Here is a 15,193-nt window from a genome sequence, read left to right as displayed (position 1 = left end):
CTTCAGTATGGCGTTAAAGAAGGATGAAATAAATAAATAAATTTATCATCAGAATTCTGAATCCAGACTTTCTCGCCGGTCAGAAATCTGATAGGGGTCCACTACGGTCCCCATACAGTGGCTGTTTCATCCTCAGAGGTGTCACCAAGATCACGACAATCTCGAATGGTGTCCAATTTTGGGCCTTCAAAAACACAGATCATATTAATGTGCTGGGTGATTTTATCTGTCGCAAGTTCAAAATGGTCCAGATCACCTCAGGGTGCTAATAGCCATTAAGCTGACCAACCGGTTTACGTCGGTCCTGTATATCGGCAGCTTCGGCTGTAGTGTTTACTTCGGTCCTGTATATCGGCAGCGTCGGCTGTAGTGGTTATGTCGATCCTGTATATTGGCAACTCCGGCTGTAGTGTTTACGTCGGTTCTGTATATCGGCAGTGTCGGCTTTAGTATTTATCGCGGTCCTCTATATGGGCAAGTTCGGTTGTAGAGTTTACGTCGGTCCTCTATATCAGCAACTTCGGCTGTAGTGTTTACGTTGGTTCTGTATATCGGCAGCGTCGGCTGTAGTATTTATCGCGATCCTCTATATCGGCAAGTTCGGCAGTAAAGTTTACGTCGGTCCTGTATATCAGCAACTTCGACTGTAGTGCTTACGTCGGTCCTGTATATCGACAGCTTCGGCTGTCGTGTTTACGTCGGTCCTGTATATCGGCAGCTTCGGCTAGTAGTGTTTACGTAGGCCCTGTATATCGGCGGCGTCGGCGTAGTGTTTATGTCGGCCCTGTATATCGGCAGCGTCGGCTGTAGTGGTTATGTCAGTCTTGTATATCGACCCGCCGGCTGTAATCTTTACGTCGGGCCTGTATATGGGCAGCGTGGGCCGTAGTGTTTACGTGGGCATGTATATCGGCAGTGTCGGCTGTAATGTTTACGTCGGGCCTGTATATCGAGCCCCCGGTTGTAGTGTTTACGTCGGCTTGCATATCGGCAGCTTCGGCTGTAGTTTTTACCGCGGACTTCTATATTGGCAACTTCGGCTGCAAAGTTTACGTCGGTTCTCTATATTGGCAGCTTCGGCTGTAGTGTTTCCGTATATCCTGTATATCGACAGCTTCGGCTATAGTGTTTATGTCGGTCCTGTATATCGGAAACGTCGGCTGTAGTGTTTACGTCGATCCTGTATATCGAGCCGCCGGCTGCAATGTTTACGTCGGTCCTGTATATCGGCAGCGTCGGCTGTAGTAGTTATTTCGGCCCTGTATATCGGCAGCTTCGTCTATAGTTTTTATGTCGGTCTTGTATATCGGCCCGCAGGCTGTAATCTTTACGTCGGCCCTCTATGTCAGCAACCTCGGCTGCAAATTTTACGTCGGTCCTCTGTATCAGCAACTTCGGCTGTAGTGTTTATTTCGGTTCTGTATACCGGCAGCTTCGGCTGTAGTGTTAACGTCGGTTCAGTATATCGGCAGCTTTGGCTTTTGTGTTTTCGTCGGTCCTATATATCAGCAGCTTCGGCTGTAGTGTTTTCGTCGGTCCTGTATATCGGAAGCATTGGCTATACTGTTTACGTACGGTCGTGTATATCGAGCCGCCGTCTGCAGTGTTTACATCGGCCCAACATATCGGCAGCGTGGACTGTAGTGTTTACGTCGGTCCTATATATCGGCAGTGTCGACTGTATAGTGTTTACCTCGGTCTTGTAGTGTTTACATCGGTTCGGCATATCGGAGTTCGCGACTCCCTGAACAAAGATATTGTCTGAAAATATTATTTACTTATTTATTTGAATATAAATAGGGGCACTACATGTAATTATGCCGTCGGGGCCTCAATGGTCAAGTGATTATAGCGTGATAACGCAACATATTGCCCAGGAGGGTCTCACCAGCGCAATTCAGACTACATGTATCCCGATCCTCAACACCAACTCTAAAAAACCGCTGAAGACGGCTTATGAAAATACAACAGAACTTTTCTAATTTCACATGTGTTGATCATCGTGGCTGATGTCTTGTTTCTATAGGCATCTATGGCTGGTTGGAATGAGCAGATGACCACGTGATCAGTTGAAGGGTGTTGCTGGTCTGGAATTTGTATAGGCTAATTTCTACACGGTCCCCTCAGCGTCAAGTAACAGATTATACAAGAAACGCGAAACATTAACATGGCATTCATGAAATCTTACACTGTATTTTATTCAGAATATAAATATTAAAAAAATCGAGGCCTCCATGGCCGAGGTGAATAGTCAGCGTGAATTTTGTTGAGCTAAAAAATGTCAGATTTAATACATTTACACATGGTATTCAGTTGACTGGCTGATAAACCTTACTTCATGTTTTAGCTTTCCTTTACTTTTACTTTAAAGTTAATAATAGAATGCAGTAGGCCTAAATATATTTCCGCGCGGATTTTTATTGTTTACACGATCTCTCGATCCTACTCCCGGGATCAATACAAATAAAATGAATGAAAACATAATAGCTTATATCACCAAACTTACCTGGCTTTCACATCTGTATTTTTTTTTATCACTGAACCCAAATACGAATATGAGTATTCAAAAAAAAATATGCCCTTCTCCATGCAGCCTATAGGTCTATCTGGCTCCGGTATACTTTGATGTACTTATTAGCAAGCAAGAGGTACGACAAACTCCTCACTTCAGTATACCGCAAACCCACACACTCAGACCAATACGTGAATTACCAATCTAACCAACCTAATCGGATCAAGAGAGGAATAGTATCTACCCTAACGAAACGAGCCCTACAGATATCCAGCATCAACCTCCAAGAAGAAATAAATCACCTCAAAACAGCCTTCACCACCCAAAACCGATACCCCACACAATTAGTGGAGAGAACGATCAGCAAAACCCTCAATCCGACTAACAAGACCAGAACAACGAGACCCGACCACCCCAATATATATATAACCATTCCGTATATAGGCACTCCAAGCTACCAGATAAGAAGACTCCTGCATGACAAACTGAACATACAAACAACGTTTACCTCCGCCTCTAACCTTAAAACCCTACTCAAAGCCAATGGAAAAAAACAGCCAACCCATAGGGAAGAACCCAAAGGATCTGTGTACTGCATTAATTGTGATTGTCAACAGCAATACATTGGAGAAACCGGTAGACCACTCAATATCAGAATTGTAGAGCACAAGGCCTCAGTAGAAAAAATTAGATAGAAAATCAGCCCTCAGTGACCACATCAGAGCCCATCCAGAACACCAACTCCAATGGAACACAGTTCATACCCTACAAAACAACCAGTCAGACTATAAAAGAAGGAAACTGCTGGAAGCCATCATGATCCGACGACACAATCCACAGCTTAACCGAGACAGCGGGTGCGACCTACCGAGGGCCTACAATGACCTCATCAGATTAGACAGTGACCGCCTTAAACCCTGAAGCCATTACCCTGTAGTTACTATCTATGTTACATTGTTGCCTGTTTTTGACACCACTCACTCTCTTACTGTATATATGTTGTCTTGTATCTCTGTATCTTCATATGGTTTGATAACGATGTAAGAACCTACATCGAAACGTCACCAACACAATAAATCCAGGAATTGTTATCCTTAAGTAATGCCTCTGTCAATCTATACCATCCCAATTCCTAAATGCCTCTGAAAGAAGTGATTGATTAGTTGCTGTTTTCAGTTATATGGCTGCATGTCGTCAGGTTTGGAAGTGGAGGAATCCGGAGTACCGTACCCGATGTTAAGTTACCTCCGACCTTAGCTATAGCTACCTCTTGACTTAAAACGGATGATCGGAATATTTTTGTCTTAAATATCCAATGGTCGGATTTTGCCGACGCGGAGACTGCTTTTACTCTCCACGAAATGCTAACAAATTAATTATTTTACTCTTATGATCCCGACCGAACAGGAGGGAACTTGCACCTGTAGGCTTGCACCGGTATGCGAATCTAACCGGTATGCGAAATTCGTTAAAAAAAGAAAAAAAAGAAAAAAAAAAGCGAAATAGAATTATGATTATCTTTAGTCGTAATTCTATAATCAATACAGTAACTGATGCACGTGTTATCTATCCCTTGGTCATTCTTCAATCCACGAATCCCATTTTATTTTTAAACTCGGGAAAACGTTGATGGCACACACGTTCTTATCTTTCAAATAGGTCAAACGTCGTTACATGAACGAAAAATTGTTAAATACGACGTTAAACACAAAAGTACCGTACTCACTCGCCCAAAGTGATCAAGGGGAGATAACCGACCAGACCTGGCCCTCTCCAGCGGGTAGAGTCAAATAAAGTCAAGGGATGAAAACAAAAATGGCAGAGGAAAGAGAAGTTGTGCGAGTCACGTACAGAGATTTGGAAGAAATCGCACACAGAAACAAACTAGCTGCATCGACAAAAGCGAAAGAAGGTTAAACATTTATTGTAGATTGATGTTATTTCGGCTGTGTCATTATGAGCACACCTTCCTGAATTGTCATTGCTTTTGTGTTCATGGTTGTCCGTTGAGAATTTCTGTGAAACGCCGTTTTCACGTTACGGTTAAGCAAACCGAAACTACATGACCGTTGATACAACATGGTTGTGGATGTGATGTGACACAGATGAGATTTACAACAGGTGTCAAGCACGATTGTGTTTGCAACAGGCTCACAAATTGTTACCTATCCCCGAAAGAATCCAACTCCTTCACTTATACTGGCCTAGCGTCGTTGAAGTCTGGACGCTTAATTACAGTGTTAATTTCGTACTGAACAAAGGTCCAGGCCGATTGTCTTTCTTATCGAACAAGTCTCGCACAAATAAAAGACACCAACCTAAAGACCTGCTTTTCATACCCACTGCACTACTAGCATATGTCCCTACTTCATTTAGAATAGATTCATTTAGGTTATGCTCTTCGGCAAATCCCGACATGTTGAGTATCTATGCATAAATCCTGCTTCATAGTGAAGCAGTGGGAGGATGGCAATATTAGTTGGGGAGCGTATACCTTCTAAGTCTTCATGGCTATAATAAATCTGTTCTAAATCAAGTAGGGACGTGGCGGTGGTGCGATGGGTGCAGAATATATATATGAATAAATAAAAATATGGCTGTAATAAATCTATTGTAAAATGAGCAGGGACATGTGTTGGTGGTGTGGTGGGTGTGGGAACTAGAACTTTAGGTTGGTGTCTTATTTGCACAAGACTTATTTGATAACAGATAAAATCAGCCTGGACCTTCGTTGGGTACAAAATTAACACTGTTATCATGGAGACGCCAACAATTCTAGGTCAATGTAGAAAAGGAGTTGAATTTCCCCCACTCTCACTGTCACACTGACTATACGCCGTTGATAACGTTTGTGTTGCTGTTTGCGCAGTCTAACGTTTGTTTAAAACCAGTTGCCTTCCACCGGTATGGGTCAAGTGTGGGAAAGTTCTTTAGTAATACTTCCACTATCATCCAATTGTGTTTACGATTGCACTTGAGTTAGTTTTCTGAGAATGGGAATTACATAAATAAGGTAGGATGTTTCCTTGCGATTCGTTTAAGGCACACATTAACACTGAGAGAATGGAACATGCCATATCTTTTAACGCATCGGACAAGGATTTGTTGCTGGAGTGGATTGAAAGCGTAGTATACCCACAGTTGTCAATGCATTGGCTGCGGAGACACTCTAACGAATGCTGCATCGAATAATCGCACGAAGTAACGCTCATGCTGTCGCATTGCAGACAGGATTATTTATTGTAGTGTTCTCTGTACATGTTTAGCCTAGTTCTTACCTCTAGGTGGCCCAGATTTATCACAAATAGACGTGCAGAGCATGATGCGTCTGTAATAATTACATCACACCAAGGCCGCATCTAGAGTTCTGGAAAATGTTTGGGCTCCCAAACTGTTGGACGCCTAAACTAAACAAGCTTTATTAAAACCTAAGACATAAATTAAACAAAAATACAATGGCTTACCAATAAAAGTTTAGTTTTCACACAAATTTCTTTTAATTCACAGACTTAAAAGGTCTTAGAAAGAATCATTTTGAGGTGCATTTTTAAAATTTCTTTATGCCCAGTCAAAATGTCACCATTAAAGTTTGGGATCAGAGCCTGTAATATTTTTTGAGGTATGGCCCTGCATACATTTACTGGAGATGTCACCCCAGACACGCCCACAAACTTCAGAAACCCAAAATACCAGATTCCTGAGGATGTAGGCCCAGGTTCGGGTCCAGAGCAAATTCCTTTGGGAGTCTAGGGGGCAAAGTCCCCAGGAGAAAACATTTTTGTGTATTTTCAACCGTCCATTTTTGTCAAGTTAATACATGTTTCATTGTTATACAAGATGAAAACAGATTGTGAAATATTGTTGAGGTAAAAAATGTCAGATTTAATACATTGACTGTGAGAACGTGATTTTTAATTAAAAAGCACGACACTCATGTTGTAAAACATGATAGTTGACAGGTATGTGTATACATCGAGTACTAAACAATAATATGATTACTTGATTAATTAGTATTATGTCATTTAATAGTCATAAAATAAGTGTTTTAAATGACCTAAAATTGTATCTGTGATAAGGGCCAATAACACAGTGTGATCATAGGCTAAGTTGATGGTTGCTAGGGTAGTTACAGTTGACTTCGCTTGCGATCGTGTTGTGCAGGTGGCCTCAGGAGACTAACCACCAGGTGGGCACATTGTTTTTCACACTTGTGATAAACATTTCCAGCAGTGAAAACTTGTCAGATTTATGGAACATGTAATTATGTTTTTAAAACAGTTGACAGTTCGTCCAAGGATAGTCAGAAGAAGAAGACAAAGCGCCCTGAGAGGAGCATTTACAGGCCGGGAGTATCGCGACTGAGGAAAGTCTCCAGCTCACAAGATGAGAGTGATTGTAAAGGTGGAGAAGACCCCAGTGACATGCCCTCCCCCACCTCCATTAAGACATGCTCAGAGGAGGAGGTAGTAGGCGTATGTACCAGAGGTGTCCAGGATCTCCAGCTACGGGCAGAAGAGGATACCCCAAGCCTAGGTATTTAACTGTCCCAAGTTCTTAGTGAATCTAGGAGGAAATATAAATATAATATCAAGGATACCTTAGGATGTCATGCCCATTTGAAAGTACGACATCATTTGTTGCTATACGTCAGTGATGGGTGACGCTAAGTATTCTTGCATGACGTCACACCAGGCAAATTTGGAAACTACCGAAAAATTTTGTTTCGGCGTCATCCTCTGAAACTAACGACAGCAGTTTTAATACATTGAAATTTTTGTACAGTTTACTAGAGCAATTCAGACTACATGTATATCGATCCTTATCATTTAACATTGCTTTTAAGATGTTCACATCCTCACACTGTAGTAGCTCTTTAAGTTAGGTGTGATACAGGTGTATAATTGAACTTTACTTCTGATCCTGCATCAGGTGGACAGCCGAAAATCCAACTGAGGTTATCTCCCTTCGTTCGGCTGTCAGATCAGTGAGATCACAAAGTGACTTGCTGGTACATCGGCCTTTTGTGCTAAATTGATAGTCTTTTAGGTGATAAATCTGTTACGCTATTACTTAGTGAATGATATGGGGTCTGCGGCTTCATATTTACTGACCACATATACTAACGTATGTATAATGTGTTGGGTAATTCAGTATATTTTCAATGAATAACCATGTAGCTAATGTTATTTATATTCAGTGTGAAATCCTATTCATCTGATTTCTTTTTCTGATACAAATGTATGCCAGGCATACTGTGAATTTCTGTCTCAAACCAATTTTTTAGGTTTTGTCCACCTCGTCAACATTATTTTAAGACAAATTTGTTGAAACTTTAACTTCCAGTACCAAAAATTAAGCATGGTAAAAAGTTTTTATATATTGACTTAAGTCAGATACATCTGTGTGGAATAGACCCATAAAGTACTTCAGTCTAATATGTGGTCTGTGGGCTGCTAGTCAGTGGGACTTTCTTCTGAGTGATAAACAATTAAACGTGATGAAGCTCTCTCTGGCTGTAGTCAGGAGGTTAACAGTCAGAAGGTTTGCAGTCAGGAGGTTTGTAGATGGGAGGTTTGTAGTCAGGAATTTGAAGTCAGGGAGTTTGTAGTCAGGAGGTTTGTAGACGGGAGGTTTGCTGTCAGGGAGTTAGTCAAGAGGTTTGCAGTCAGAAGGTTTGCAGTCAGGAAGTTTGTAGTCAGGAATTTTGAGGTCGGGGTTTGTATTCAGGAGGTTTGTAGTCAGGAATTTTGAGGTCAGGGGGTTTGTATTCAGGAGGTTTGTAGTCAGGAGGTTTGCAGTCAGGAATTTTGAAGTTTGGAATTTTGAAGTCAGGAAGTTTGAAGTTCGGAGGTTTGTAGTAAGGAGGTTTACAGTCAGGAGGTTTGTAATCAGGAGGTTTTCAATCAGAAGGCTTGTAGTCAGGAGGTTTGGAGTCAGGGGTTTGTAGTCTGGAGGTTTGTAGTCAGAAAGTTTACAGTCAGGAGGTTTGCAGCAAGGAGGTTTGAAGTCAGAAAGTTTGCAGCAAGGAGGTGTGTAGGGAGGAGGTTTGTAGTCAGGAGATTTGCAGCCAGGAGGTTTGTACTCAGTAGGTTTGTCATGTACCTTGAGAAAGGTTGCTATTTACGCTAGGCGCTATGGTTTTCCACCCATAGTACAGTGTTACTTGTGACTTGTCACATTAATGAATAAGTTGTTGTGGTAGAAATGTGTTGTGAATGAAAAATTATTACATTTTGTCTTTCAGGTCTGGACCAAAAGAAATCAGGTGCAGATGCCAGAGGTAAAAGGAGACGGCCCGATATCCAGATTTATGTTCCTAAAGGCAAGCTACAGGAGAAAGATTCTGAGGATGTGCCATCAGAGATTGCACATGATGATGCCGACAGTGAATTCTCTCCCGATCCACCTGAACAGAGCGAAGAGGAAGTCTTGTCTCCTGCTGGCTCGCACAGGCGGAAAGTCAACATCATCAAAGCCAAAGAGCGGAAGATGTGCATCACAGTGGTGAATGAGGATCTTAGTTCCCCTAAGTCTGCGGAACCGGGCACAGGGTTCCTGAAGACTATGATCTTTGAGAGAGGAGGATCGGGGCTTCCTAGTGGGGACAGCAGCAATGTTTGTCTGGGGGATTACAACCAGGGAGTGTCTGATTCCTTCTCTAAAGAGACCAGCTATACATCCGGGAGAGAGGAGAAGTGGACGGATAAGTCTGGCAGAGGGAGTAAAACAGTTGAGAGGCCCGCATTGGACGGAAGCTCTATGGAGAATTCTACAGAACTGAGTGATTCCCAGAGTAAGCAATGCCAGGACTCTCCGGCAGGAAAATCCAAGAGATACTCGCTGGCAAAACGAAAGCAGAGGAACGGAAATGGCAGCAATGGGAATGGGACTGGGGAAAATGATGTGGCGGACAAATACGCAGCAGGCAAGAACAATGAAACAGATGCTGAATCTGACCTCCAGTTGGATGAGATCGATGCTCTGGCTCCCAGGGTGCTGGACTGGAGTGAGGAAGTGGAGCGAGAACTAGGCAATGAAGATGAGGATGTTCTCAAGGAATCTAACATTAAGTCCTCTTCAGAAAAAGTACGTGGAAAATCCAGAAACGCTCAGCGAGGCTCAGGGAAAAAGGGAGACTCCAGCAGAGCTGCAAACAGGCGAGAGCTATCAGGAAAACAAACCGCCAAAGAAATCCCAGAAAGGCAGCACAATCCCAGTGTACATGCAGAAAAGCCATCAAGAGGCTCGACAAATCGACGATCTAGCTTTGATAGCCTCACCAGAAATCCAAGGGATGGTAGTCGGCATCTTCGTGGTGACAGCGATGCTGAAAGTGACATTACTGATCATCAGGGAAAACGGAAGAACAGACGACGACGTGAAAGGAAAAGGACAAGGTCAGGCCCAGGCCATAGCAGCAAGGAGACAGGGGGATTGAAAGTGACGGTTGATCGCAACGAGAGACAGGTGGAAGTCGAGGGCCGCAATTATCACAAGCGTTTTGACCAGGACATTCACAGCAGCAGAGAGCATATCTCATCCGACTCAGAATTCGTCCATTCTCCGAAAGGAGGTGGAATCTTGCATATATCCATGGCAACAGATGTTCATGGCAACAGAGGCGGGCACAGTCACAGGCATGAGAGAAGCAATGATGAACGTCAGAGATCTCACGAACACCTATCGTCCAGGGGAGATAAGAGAGCCCCAAGAACTGCCAGGGAAGGCTCAAGGGGTGGGAGTGGGCAGAGGACTTTGTTTGACCCAAGTAATCCACTAAAACCCATAATCATTCAGTCAGCTGGGCCAAAGCTGCATATGAAAGACAGTGGGCAGAGTTCTCCACACATGCCCGTCCCCTATGAGTCTTACGGCCAACCCTACCCCATGGGGCCTCCGTGCCCAAGTTATGGCAGAGGCTACCCAGAAGCCCAGTATCCCCATTATCCCATGGGTAACCCTGACCAGTATTACTACTCGTACCCGGGTATGTTTGAGGAGAGCAGCCACTGCAGGGATGATACATATGCTAAGGACCCTTACTATCACAGGTAAGAAAAAAGAATTAGCAAATAAATCAACATAATCATGACCTCGGTACTTCATGTATTGAGTTGAAGTTTTGCATCCATGTGTTTCCTACAGACAAGCTCTTTGTTAGTCTTGCCCCTAAAACTAAAATACTGTATGGACACTGTTCAGTGGTCTGTCATCTGGCATACGCATCACGTTAGTGCTTTCTTTTTACCTTGAACCCATATTGTATACCTGTTCTATTATGTCAGTGGGTATGACCCGGACTATGTGATTGGAGGCATGTCCCGATCTCAGTGTACAGCTATGGCAGATCTCATCCTGAGGGACGCTGGACCGTTGGATTGTCAGCTCTCCAATATCTTGTCAAGACGAATCCATAGTGATGGCGAACACCTCTTAGACAAACTCAGGTATGGATTCAGCACATGTGAGAGCAACACTGTTATTCTTATTCCATGAATTCGGAGGATATGGGGAGAAAACTTTGTAAAATCAAATATCTTGTGAAGGTTTCGTCATTGGCATTAAAAGTTATGAAACTGGATTTACAAAATCTTTTAAAATGGGCCCTGTTTTGTCAGTGCCCATTCAACCCCACAAGACACACACACACACTACATGTAAGTGTAAATGCGCTGTTATAATTATTGTTGAATTATTCTTTAGTGTGACATAAATATTAAATTTAGAATGCATTGAGCTCAGTTTCACGTACTTGAATTAATTTTGCAGTATATTGACAGATTGAATTAAAATTTTGCCTGTGGTATTAAAGAAATCGTGGATCATTAGACAGTGCTACAGATAATTTTTGTCAGAGGGCGTATGGTATTCCCAACTTCAAAGTGAGGGAGTACCATACTTTCGACTTTCCACTGCATTTTTTTTTTTGAATGCTCAACGCTTCACTATTTTGGGTCTCGAGTAATACACATGGAAAGTGTGAAGATGATTGAACCAAAGGGACTGGAGAATAGATGTATACATATGCCGACATGTACAGAGATTATTTATTTTGTAGTTATACTGGACTATACAAGTAGATGTAAATGTAAATTCCCCAAACTTTACGACTAGTCATAACATGCTAGAATAAAGTAATTATTTCAGCTCTTCCTCAAGATGAATGAATTTCACTGAAGTTAACACATTTATTTATTTCGCATTAACCTGTGTGGGGTTTATTTCAATAACTCGCTCACTGACAGTTTTATTCTGTACTTTTCATTCCTTGTGCTTTGATAGCAGGAGTTGCAGTATTATAGTGTTATTATTTCCTATGGTAACCTGCCTGATGTGACAGGTAAATTTTCTTTGAACTGCTGTCTTGGGGTCAAAAAATTATAACACAGCTGTTGACATAGGCTAAATCCAAATGTACATTAGAAGACAAGAATTTATTATTTTGTGCTTTAATTTTTGGCAGTGTATGATATAAATCTGAAGTGTTTTTCTGCATATGGTGCTAGCTGTTCTAATGATATTTTTATTCCATTTCATTAGCTTCTGTCTTCATGAAATCATGGGTGCATGTGTTTGTCAGAAGCTGGACCCTCTATAATACTTTAACCTTACAGACTTTGCTGATGCTCCGTTAGGACTTGAAATCAGACATTTGGTAGTGATAGAATAATTTTGTGCAATACAGAAACAAAACTTGTGGTATAGTAACGAAAAAGACCATTTTTAACCCTTTACTACATCTTGTTCATGGCAAACACTTGAGACTGTCACAAAGACAAGTATCAAAGTAGACATTCTGCACGACTGTGGGTGGTGGCACAGTGTCTTAAAACTAGCAGATAGTGGACAACGTAGAGCACATGGTTCGCTGTGGAGATTTACTTCTGGTTTTAACAGGACTGTCTGCTTTAAATCTTGCATGTACGCTAGCTTTCAGGAATGTAGGCGTACAAACAAACCTTCGGGCATATACAGTATGCTCTGTTTTAATTTTGTTAGCGTATTTACCCCTGTGCTCCCCTTATCTGTAGCACTGTTAATACAGTCAGCCTATCAGCCACCGATACCTGGGCTTTCAAGGGTGTATGCTACTTTAGTGCAATATGTACAGTTGTCCTTGTGGCAAAATGTACTTCTCTCCATCTGAACATTATGCTCTTGTGTGCATTAGACTAACACTGTTGTGTCATGAATTTATTCAGACATGATCTGAAGACAAAGTATGAGCAGGTGATCCTGCTGGATCCTGACCTCTCAAATAAACACAATGTGGAACAGCTGCTGTGGAAGAATGTCTACTACCAAGTGATAGAGATCTACAGGCGAAGGCTGGGCGATGAAGAGGATGAGGACACCAGGACAGACCTGCTCACCGTCCTGGATGAGGTAAGCAGTGTGTACTATAGAGTGTGTGTAGAGGAGGACAGACCTGCTCACCATCCTGGATGAGGTAAGCATTGTGTACTTTCAGGGGAATGAGGTGTACAGGCTGGGTGAGGAGGAGGACAGACTTGCTCACTATCCTGAATGAGGTAAGCAGTGTGTACTATAAGGGGGATGAGGTGTACAGGCTGGGTGTGAAGGAGGACAGACCTGCTCACTATCCTTCATGAGGTAAGCAGTGTGTACTGTCAGGGGGGGGTGAGGTGTACAGGCTGGGTGGTGAGGAGGAGGAGGACAGACCTGCTCACCATTCTGGATGAGGTAAGTAGTGTGTATACTATCAGGGGGATGAGGTGTACTGGCTGGGTGAGGAGGACAGACCTGCTCACTATCCTGGATGAGGTAAGCAGTGTGTAGTATCAGGGGGATGAGGTGTACAGGCTGGGTGAGGAGGAGGACAGACCTGCTCACTATCCTAGATGAGGTAAACAGTGTATACTATGAGGGTGATGAGGTGTACAGGCTGGGTGTGGAGGAGGAGAACAGACCTGCTCACTGTCCTGGATGAGGTAAGCAGTATGTACTATCAGGGGGATGAGGTGTACAGGCTGGGTGTGGAGGAGGAGAGACCTGTTCACCATCGTGGATGAGGTACATGTAAGTAGTATGGGTAGAGATCTACAGAGAGGGCTATGGGATGAAGATGAGAACCGTCCAGCAAATATTATAAGTGTGTAATGAACACATAGAAACAGGTGATTAAATTAGAACACTACCATGACGTGGAATAGGGATGACTTACTTGTAGATATGGTATTTTGGTGTAACTTTGTTGAAATATTGCTGTCTGGGTTAAATCATAAATCATTAATCATTATGATGTATGAGAGACTGATTTTAATGCAGAGTTTTGTAATAGTAACCAATGTATAAAGAGTTGGCGATTTGTTTAGAATATGAACACTATTGCCTGGGTTACCTGTTTATAGACACTAGTTGATGTATTCCCTGTTCCAGGCCACAGTATTTTATGAGAGCCTCCTGCAGAAGTTACAGCACACCTACAGCTTCCGTCTGGACCTGTTCCTGGACATGGCCTGTCCTGCCCCAGAGAACCTGAGCCGAGCAGTCAAACTGGCCTTACTGAGTGCCCAGCGCACCATGATCTGCTTGGGTGACATTGCCCGCTACAGGGAACAGGCGCTGGGCAAGATGAACTATGGCAAGGCCAGGAGGTATGTGCACAATGTGAACATGTGTGGGGTGACAGTAGCAGCTACATGCAGGCCTGGCAACAAGGCACTGCTGCCACATACATTTACACATACACATACACACACACAAGTAGTGTGAAAAAAAAAGAGAGCTTTATTTTGACTCAGTATTCCATTTATGTCATATCTGAAAACTTCAGAAAATTTGAAAAAAGTGTATTTCGGATATATTTTATATGTTAACTGCCCTCCTAAAAAAAAAAAAACTTTCGCTTTTTCTTTTTCTGTTTTTTGTTTTTTGCACAGATCTCCATCAGTTTAGTTTTACAGTTGCTTTTCATGATTCCTTGAAAAATGGTTAATTTATAATTGGAACATTTCACAAACTGATGGTCTCAAGGCTAATGCAATTAATTAAACAGTCATGTACAGTAGAAAGCTAAGTGTCTGTCTGTCTGTTTGTCACAGCTGGTATATGAAAGCCCAGCAGATTGCCCCTAAAAACGGACGCCCATACAATCAGCTGGCTATCTTGGCTCTCTATACGGTAAGGGTGTAGTTTTAACTGCCATGTTTGTTAGTTGTTCAGTCCAACTTCTGGACAGATTTTTGAATGCTATTGTTTTTTACTTAAGGAGGGGTCTGTGGCTACATTCACAAAATCATTTCTTGTAGCTTTTTCGTAAAAGACGTCTGGGTTATAGTGACTCAAGGCGACGTCATTTATGAGAAAAGTTATAAAAAATCGATTTGTATTCGTTAAATTGATTAAAAGTTTTGTGAATGCTAGGCAACTCTGATTTTCAGCGGGATTTTCCTGCTGTTGCAAATTAAGATAGAAATAATGTGACAGAAAAACACTTTGGTATGAATTGTTTTTGGTCGCATCTTTGTGAAGCCTTTCAATGCCCGCATCTACCGTTGCGAATTAGCACTGGTAAAATTCCCTATCTGTTCACACTGTAGACCATAACACATTTGTATAACCTGTGAATGGTACATGTACTATGTCAGTCTCTAGGAAGCCTCTCGTGGTTAGCATGGTAGCACAGCACAATGACTCGGGAGCCTCTCACTCATGCGG

At 42.4% G+C, this 15,193-nt stretch overlaps 1 protein-coding gene across 1 annotated transcript in view; it reads left to right on the top strand.

The window, feature by feature from the left end:
• The first annotated feature begins 4,322 nt into the window (after window positions 1–4,322).
• LOC135476234 (telomerase-binding protein EST1A-like) overlaps window positions 4,323–15,193 on the top strand; it is a 31,822-nt gene continuing 20,951 nt past the window's right edge. Inside the window, exons 1-7 of the mRNA XM_064756181.1 lie at window positions 4,323–4,424; window positions 6,791–7,045; window positions 8,757–10,563; window positions 10,798–10,959; window positions 12,715–12,898; window positions 13,913–14,130; window positions 14,578–14,656. Of these exons, the coding sequence (XP_064612251.1) occupies window positions 4,328–4,424; window positions 6,791–7,045; window positions 8,757–10,563; window positions 10,798–10,959; window positions 12,715–12,898; window positions 13,913–14,130; window positions 14,578–14,656 (2,802 nt within the window). The 5' untranslated portion in view covers window positions 4,323–4,327. The remainder of the gene's footprint in view (window positions 4,425–6,790; window positions 7,046–8,756; window positions 10,564–10,797; window positions 10,960–12,714; window positions 12,899–13,912; window positions 14,131–14,577; window positions 14,657–15,193) is intronic.

This window comes from Liolophura sinensis, chromosome 10 (genome assembly GCF_032854445.1).
Source record: "Liolophura sinensis isolate JHLJ2023 chromosome 10, CUHK_Ljap_v2, whole genome shotgun sequence".
In the NCBI taxonomy this organism is placed as follows: Eukaryota; Metazoa; Mollusca; class Polyplacophora; order Chitonida; family Chitonidae; genus Liolophura; species Liolophura sinensis.
This window is presented reverse-complemented; position numbering and strand designations above follow the sequence as displayed.